This window comes from Rattus norvegicus, chromosome 4, assembly GCF_036323735.1.
Source record: "Rattus norvegicus strain BN/NHsdMcwi chromosome 4, GRCr8, whole genome shotgun sequence".
In the NCBI taxonomy this organism is placed as follows: Eukaryota; Metazoa; Chordata; class Mammalia; order Rodentia; family Muridae; genus Rattus; species Rattus norvegicus.
Window position 1 is genome coordinate 71,297,980 of NC_086022.1, and position 8,853 is coordinate 71,306,832.

Below are 8,853 nucleotides of genomic sequence, written 5' to 3' on the forward strand. Positions count from 1 at the left end.
AAGGAGGTATGCTGCATGCTACCAGAAAAGAAACATAGACACCAAGATATTCTGCCACAAACACTTCAGTGTACCATGGACCAATCTATAAAATGTGTTAGGTCTGGAATATGATGTATTCTGACAGCCCATACAATATTGAAAAACTTATCTTTGGAATTTTCATCTCTTTACATACTACAGTTATGCATAATTTATTTTAAAGTATAGTATGCCCTTCGGAACACATGAGTAAAATTATGTCCAATGAAAGCTAGCATTAAAGACAAAGAGCTAAAGGCATGAAACAGAAACACAGGAAGTGATGAATATTTCACTTTATTGACACACTGACTGCAGAGGGATTGGAGATCTCTAGTTGACAGCAATTGTGTCCTGAATCCAGTCCACATAGTTGCAGACCTTGGTGTACACACCAGGGTTATCTGGCAGGGCACAGCCATAACCCCAGGAGACAATACCCTGGAGCTCTCCATTACAGACCACAGGGCCACCAGAGTCACCCTAGGAAAAAGAAACACAATGCATAAGAAAGGGCATGTGAAATAGGGCTGCCTATAGTAAACCCAATATCTGTCAATTCTTACTTTTCTATTTCTTTTTCTACTCTGCTGAAATCCACAGGAGACCCTTTCTCTATAGTGCCACCTCACTACACTTTCTGCATCCTAACACTGAGCTTTGAATCCCCACTCCCAGGAGAACAGAGGTCTGCATAAGTGAAGGGTGGCAATCACCTGGCAGGAATCCTTGCCTCCCTCTAGGAAGCCAGCACAGACCATGTTATTGGTGATTTTTCCAGGGTAGGAGGCCTCACAGTCAGCTTGGGGCAGCAGTGGGGCATCCAGGCACTGGAGCAGATCAGGATCATTGACTGTGAGGAAAGAAAAAGAATGAAGAATCCTTTATCCAGACAACAATCTAGTGTTGAACTAGCTGGCAAGCAATGGACTGTTTACTATAATCTTAAGGTCTACCAAAAAAAAAAAAAACCAAAAAACAAAAAACAAAAAACTTTCCCATTTGAGAATGTTCACTGCTGATATCTTTCCTGAAAAAAGTAGTACATTCTGCGTGTGCCTGGCCAGATTATGTGTTGTGCAAATTTCTCTTAGATCTGTTACAGAACCTATGTGTGCTGTGAACATGCAATATATTTAGCCTAGAAGCAGGTGGGATAATTTCTAGAATGTTGGTGATTGCAGTGTACACAACAAACGTGTACTAGGTGACAGGTCCTACTCACCACCGAAGCTGAGGGTGTTGCCCCAGCCAGAGATGAGGCACTGAGTGCCTGCAGGTGCACAGGAGCTGGGCAGAGCCACAGTGGCCACTCGAGCATTGAGTTTCACAGGGGAAGAGAGCTTGATCAGCATGATGTCATTGTTCAGGGTCTTCCTATCGAAGTTGGGATGCTTGATGATCTTGGCAGCATTGACAAACTGCTCATCGCCCTCAAGGACGTTGATGTTGTGCTCTCCCAGTCTCACTTGGATGCGGCTGTTGGGAAGAGAAGGCATGTTACAGTATCTTACTCTGTGACTCAAGACATCCCAAGTTTCTCAAGTTTCTTACTCTTGTGTGGTTCTGAAGATTGAGGGATCTTGCTACAGTATCATAGGAGAAGATCAGGGAAAGTGGATAGAGTTTCGTCTGTCCTGCTCTTCCTCTCGTTTTCAAAGACAGAAAAATTACAGAGGTTGAGGTAAAGGACTGCAGTGTAAAGTGCACTTCATTATAATATACCAAGAAATATCCAGGCTTAAGTCTCTCCAGGGTCATCTGAAGTTCTTTTTATTGACAGTGTCTTTGTTCACTGTGCACAGGATTTTTATATCCATTTCTGTCTAAAGGGGCATGATAGTGTTGCTTTTAACCAGAAAAGTCAATATCTGGTTCTCGTCCTTCACAGTGGGATTCTGAGGCCTTGTGAATGGTTCCTTCTCTTTATCCCAAGTCCAAACCTAATTGGTCACATTCTAGAATATGAGGCTATACTAACTAACTATACCTCAGTAGTATCTTTTCATCTTTCTCGCCCACACTCAAGAGAGCCCAATTTATGTGCAGTATTATTCATCTTATAACAATGTATAAAACAACAGGTGAAGAAACTGAAAGATAAGGCAATTTCAGCTTTATTTTTGAAAACTCTGATACAATTTCTTGCTACAGGACTAAGTTACCAGTTATGACAACCTTTGCCAACTTTCTTATTGGTTTCATAGTAAGAAAATTAACCATCCTTCTTTTAAGATATACTCTTCTTCCATTTCATGTTTATTTGTTTGTGTGTAAAATTATTAAACTATTTGTTTACTTCTTCTGATGCAAGTTCAGGTCAGACATCATCTGGTAGAAACTGACCCCCAGTTCTCTGTATATAGTGAAATTAACTGAATCTAGAAGTCTTGAAAACTTACACATTGTCTACCCTTACAGAAAACTGAGTTAATGAATATGCTGCATACGATACAGTATTACTGTTTGCAAAAGTCTTAATATTTGGTGCTTTCTACCCTAATATCACTTTGCTTGCTTTAATTATCTCTTCCATTGATGTATTTTGAATGGTTTACAGGTGAGAAAGGATTCCTATTCTGCATCCTTATTCTGTCCAAGCTCATGAAATTAGTTGCAGACACTAATCTCTCTTCTCTAACTTTTCACATTCACCTTACAAACTGAGTGATTCAGTGTTCTAATACCATGCCCTTAGACTAGTCAAGTGTGTCTTCTGTACAGTGAGGGTCCATCACTTACGATTTGTAGCAGTGAGCTGCAGACACTACCCACTGGTCATTGATGAGGGAACCTCCACAGTAGTGATAGCCAGAGTTCAGCGAAACCTGGTAGGGGACAGAATGCTCCTGGCAGGTGTATCCTCCAACGATCTTGTCATCATCATCCACAGGGAAAGCAACTTGAATGAACACAAGAAGATGATTAAGAAGACAATCCTTCAAGGTCCTGGACGGTGGAGCCCTCGAGTCTCTGTCAACTTTCAGCTAAGTAGAAAACCTTAGAACAATGACTAAAGGCAAGACAGTAACACTGAATTGCCAGTAGGCATAAAAATGTGTGTCTAACATACAGAGCACTGCAGGACAATTAAAAAATACTCTGGAGGTTACTGCATTCTAATGGGTTACCAGAGACAGAGCAAGCAATGTTTTCAGCTTGCAGGTATAGGGTGCAAAGATAGTTATTTTATCCACTACCTGCTTTAATCTCAAGTTCATCATTCCCGGATCCCCTGTGGCTGAGACTTTAAGGTATTTAGGGTACTTAGAAATACCTTAGAAGATGTTCTGTGTATGCAAAGTTTTACATACCCATGAGATTTTATAACTCAAGTCTGTATGTCTATATATTAAGAAGAAGCAGAAATTGGGCCTTACATAAGACAGGGGGATGTAATATCATTGACACTAATCATTTTTAATTTGACTTCATGTTTGTAAGTCTTAAAGTCAATTTTCTAATTTTGAAAAGTTATAAATCTTGAAAATATATAAAGTGCAGAAATGTTCCTGCCTAATACCAAGCCACTGTCCCAGATACAAAAGTTAAGAATCTTAAAAAATTTATCTGCAAGAAGTAAAGATTTCAACTTTCAACTTAGGAGTATTCCTCTATAAAGTAAGCTTTGGCTTGGAGGCCTCCAAGCATTTAGGCCCAAGCAGGAGTCCTACTGGTTCATTTCCTGGAACATCCACGTGTCTTCCTTTCTTAGACATTCTGATCACATAATACATGAGAATTGAAAGGTAAGAAATAGGCTTGCCAGAATACAGCAAATACATAGGCGAATGCCAGCAGCAAACCACTAAACTGAGAATGGTACCCCCGTTGAAGGAATCAGAGAAAGGACTGGAAGAGCTTCAAGGGCCTCGAGACCCCCTATGAACAACAACGCCAACCAACCAGAGCTTCCAGGGACTAAGCCACTACCCAAAGACTGGGCTGACCCATGGGACTGACCCATGGACTGACCCTGGGCTCCAACCTCATAGGTAACAATGAATAGCCTAGTAAGAGCACCAGTGGAAGGGGAAGCCTTTGGTCTTGCCAAGACTGAAACCCCAGTGAACGTGATTGTTGGGGGGGGAGTGGTAATGGGGGGAGGATGGGGAGGGGAACACCAATAGAGAAAGGGAGGGGGATGGGTTAGGGGGATGTTGGAAACCAGGAAAGGGAATAACAATCGAAATGTAAATAACAAATATTCAAGTTAATAAAGATAAAAAAAGAAATAGGCTTGCAGAGAAACTTGAAAGATTGGAAACAGAGATGTTACTGGACAAAGAAAGAGAACGCTGTTCTAGTGACAAGGTAGAAAAGCATCCTTGATGGTGAGGTTCATGGGTTCTAGGAGAAAGAAGAGTAGAACCAAGGCACAGAACTCACCAGCAGCTCCCACAAGGACCAGAACCAAGAGTGCTCTCATTGTGGCAGAAGGTAGTGAGCTCTGGGGGGAAGCCTGTCTTTATACCCCAGTGTAGGAAGAAGGAGGTCCTAAGGGGAGGGCCCTCACTGCTTCTACACAAGCACACCTGTGGGTTTCCCCTTCACAGACTCTTACATTATCTCTGCTCTGTTTGTCTACTCTGTGAGCAGGTGACATACATGTGATAAGGAAATATTTCCTCTGAGTGAAAAAAAATGGAAAAGAGTTGATTCTTAAAAGGAGGTTCTGGAAAAATATTGGAAACACAGATTCTATCAATGCATCATGGCATCTTTATGCTGATATATATAAGTTAGGTGGTAAAAAATGGCCAATGACCTTGGATATAGACTGTCTTCTTTAGAAACATATTTCACTTTATTGAGGAAGGTATGGTATTCTTTGGTTGATATTCTTTGACCTAGAGGCCCATGTGAAGAAACATTGTATCTGGATGTAATATCTATGAACTGGTGATTATTCTTACTTCTAGAATAATTTATCATATAGAAAAATCATATGCAAGGGCTCTGTTAATTCGAATTAGAGAATAAAATAACATGATACAGGGAGAAATAGACATGATTTATACTATAGGCTTCAAGGCTCATACTTAGAAAGTGCTTTGGAGTGTGAAAAATGAACTTCAATAGGAACTTCCTGAACATATTTCAGAGATAGGCTAATACCACACTTTCCTTCTCCTCTCAATAATGACATATCACTCTCATTTTCATGCTTTTATTAGTCCATGTTCAGCAAATTGATGGTTATATTAGCAATCTATATTAAAGATAAATTTCCCTACCTTATAGAATAAGTTTGGGACAGATATCTATAGGGAGATTACATGTGAGGAAAGACTTGAACAGTGGTCAGTCTGATTTCTGTTCAGTGATTTTACTATACAGATTATACATGGACAAGGAGTCATGAATAGAAATCAATATTAAAACTATGGGGTAACTCTTACGTTCTATTTTTTCAGTGATACTTTTCTATCGGACTTAATTTAGAGTACATTTTCCTGTAGAAGTTCTACCAAAAACACAGAGTCGCAGCACTGAAATTTATTGAGACATCACCTGCTTTGAGGCAGTAATTGAAAAATTATATGTGAGATTACATTTAATTTTTGAGGTAATTTGAGGAACCCATTTACATTATCTGCTTACTTTTTTAGTTGGTCTGATGAAAGTATTGTTAAGAGCCAAAAACAACCAAGTTTATGACTGAATTCTCTCAAATTAGAAAATAAACGAAGGTTTAGAAATGTTTCTCAAAGAGGAAAAGTCTGAGTCCAGAATCTGGTGATTGATATTGGCATGCCACTCATGGACAATGGTGAAGGAAATGGGCACCACAATGCACTGGGAGGACTCCCCTGTGCATTATAGTATCTTCTATATCCATCTCTTGCATGACTGGCTCTGCTATACAACAGAATCGGTACTCAGAGCCCTTCCCTCTGACTCATTCAATTCTATCCTCCAACTCTTCCTCAAGACTCCTAAGCCCCACCTTATGTTTAGCTATGAGTCTCTGTATCCATTTCCATCTGCTGCTGGATGAGGCCCTTCAGGATATAGTTATGTCAGGTTCTTGTCTGGAAGCACAGCAGAATATCATTAATAGTGTCAGGATTTGCCTCTTTCCCATGGATGGGTCTCAAATTGGGCCAGTCATTGGTTGGCTGTTTTCTCATTCTCTATTTCATCTTGTAGGCAGGACAAATTGTGGGTTGAAGGTTTCCTGGATGGGTTGATGTTCCCCTCCTTCCCCTGGAAGTCCTGCCTTGCTAAAGAAGGTGACAATTTAAGTCTCTATATACCCCACTGATAGGAATTACAGCTAGGGTCACCCTTGTAGACTCCCCATAGCCCCGCCAACTCCAGGTTTCCAGGTGGTCCCAGAGATGAGTGATGTTCAAACTTATCATAGGTTCAGAAACAACACTGCCAAGAACTGTCATGAAACTTCTGAATCAATGATTCAAAATAAATAATTCTGTCCTTCAACTTACTCATGTTAGGTGTCCAGTCTCCATGGTCTATCTGACTAATACATGCCCTCTTTCCCTGCTTTCTGTGGCCCACCTTAAATTCAACACCAATACAGTGTTCTGATAAATAAAGATTGACCAACTAGTATAATAAAACAATGAGGGTACGTTGGTAATGCATTCTGGATTTAAAATTGCTTAAATGAATTGAGACTAATGAAGAGTAAGCTAAATAAATCCAATGGAGAGTCCAAGAATTGTCCCTACATGGAATGTCATAATATAAGTACCTAGTATTTCCATGAAATGCAAACATTAATACTATATGTGTATACAAATGTGAATGTTGTATGTATATGTACACACACACACATATATGTATACATATATACATATGAAATGTCCCTTTTATTTCCACAGGTAAAGTGGTTAAATAAAAACTATACCCAAGGTGTAACACAGCTTGGACTGAGCCCAGAGCATTTCCTTTTCTGTTGTAACCATCACAAAGTCTAAGCTTAGAAGCTGGTAGCTTCCCTACAATCTAATCTTCCAAGTTGACTGACCCATTTGAGCTTTTTTCACCTTCTAACTGAATTGCTTTGCCTGGACTTAAACTATCGTTGGCAATGGGTTCTAATCATCTGGCTCCTTCTTATTCTCTGAGTATTTCTGTCTTCAGTTGTGTCTAGCATGTTCTCTTTGTAACCTGTCTCTGTAAAACTGCCATATATACACATCACTCACCACACCTTTTCTCTCTTACTGCTCTTAAGTGACTCTTAAGGACAAGTGCTCTTAAGCCACTCTTCCTCTGCTAGTCTCCTGTGAGTATCCTATCACTGACTTCTTTCAAGTCTCTCTCTGATTCCTCACTTTCTCTGATGTGTCACTTTCCACTATGGCTGCTTTTTCTACAACCTAACATTATCTTCATTTTTAGGGATTAAAGGAGTGTATTAAGGGTATTTCTGTATTTCAGCCAGATAATACTGTAATGTCTCTATTCTGGCCAAATCATATCTTTGGATGTGATCCATTGCCAGAGCAGCCATGATGTTGGGTTCAAATTCTTCTACATAAAATTATATTGAATTCATATTATATCAAATAGACAAAATTTAAAGTTAAACTCAGCCAGTCAGCAACTCCCTCACTAGATATTGTTCAAAAGATGTACATAGTCTGTGCCATGCATTTGGAAGTCAAAGAGATTATAAATGCATACCTTCAGTGTGAACATGAAAGGTGAAGAGCAGCAATGGGATACAAGGGGAGATAAACGCCAATGACCTGATTACTTGTGGGTATATTTGGGATCAGAGACTTTGACTAAATGTCATTGTTATAAGAGGAAGACACAACAGATCTCTTCACTATAAAACAAGGAATATTAGACATAATAATCAGAAAACATATTTTATTGGAAACCACAAAAATGTGACTTGACAGAAATAATGGATACAGGAGAACTAATGAGAAAGATTAGTTCAGATTAAAGGAGAAATTGTGTCCTTGAATTCAGTTTCTGAGAATTTAAGTATTTTTGCATTGATATTCATAAGCAAAATTAGTCTGAAGTATTCTTTCTTTGTTGGGTTGTTGTGAGTTTTAGGTATCACAGTAACTGTAGCTTCATAGAATGAATTAAGTAGTATTTCTTTTGTTTCAATTTTATGGAAGAGTTTGAGGAGTATTAGTAATAGCTTTCCTTTGAAGGTATAGTAGATTTCCACAAAGAACATCTGATCCTGTGGTTCGAAGATTTTAAAGACCGTTTCTATTTCTTAAGGGGATATGGGACTGTTTAAATAGTTTACTTGCTCTTGATTTAACTTTCGTACGTGGTCTCTGTCTAGGAAATAATTCATTTCTTCTAGATTTCCCTATTTTGTTTAAAGAAAATAGGGTTACAGCACCCTTCATAATCGCCACAAATAATATAAAATATCTTGGTATAACTCTAACCAAACAAGTGAAAGATCTATATGACAAGAACTTCAATCTCTGAAGAAAAAAATACAAAATGACCTCAAAAAATAGAAAGATTTCCCATGCTCATCATTAGTAGGATTAACATAGTAAAAATCTTACCAAAAGCCATCTACAGATTCAATGCAATCCCCATTAAAATTCCAACACAATTCTTCACAGACATGGAAAGAGAAATCCTCAACTTCATGTGGAAAAACAAGAAACCCAGGATAGCAAAAACAATTCTCACCAATAAAAGAACTGCGAGAATCACGATCCCTGATTTCAAGTTCTACTACAGAGAAATAGTGATTTTAAAAAAGAAAAAAAGGGGAGGAGGATAACAGTAAAAGCATGGTATTGGTACAGAGTCAGACAGATTGATCTGTGGAATAGAATTGAAGACTCAGAACTGAACTTACCCATT

The 8,853-nt window shown here is 38.9% G+C and overlaps 1 protein-coding gene across 1 annotated transcript; it reads right to left on the reverse strand.

Moving 5' to 3' along the window:
• Positions 1–302: 302 nt before the first annotated feature.
• On the reverse strand, positions 303–4,450 carry LOC102554637 (anionic trypsin-2-like). The gene is made up of 5 exons (XM_017592983.3): positions 4,411–4,450; positions 2,764–2,923; positions 1,247–1,500; positions 738–874; positions 303–504 (listed from the first exon to the last, which is right to left on the reverse strand). Exons 1-5 carry the CDS (start codon positions 4,448–4,450, stop codon positions 355–357), a joined length of 741 nt encoding a protein of 246 aa, XP_017448472.2. The 3' UTR covers positions 303–354.
• Positions 4,451–8,853: the final 4,403 nt, after the last annotated feature.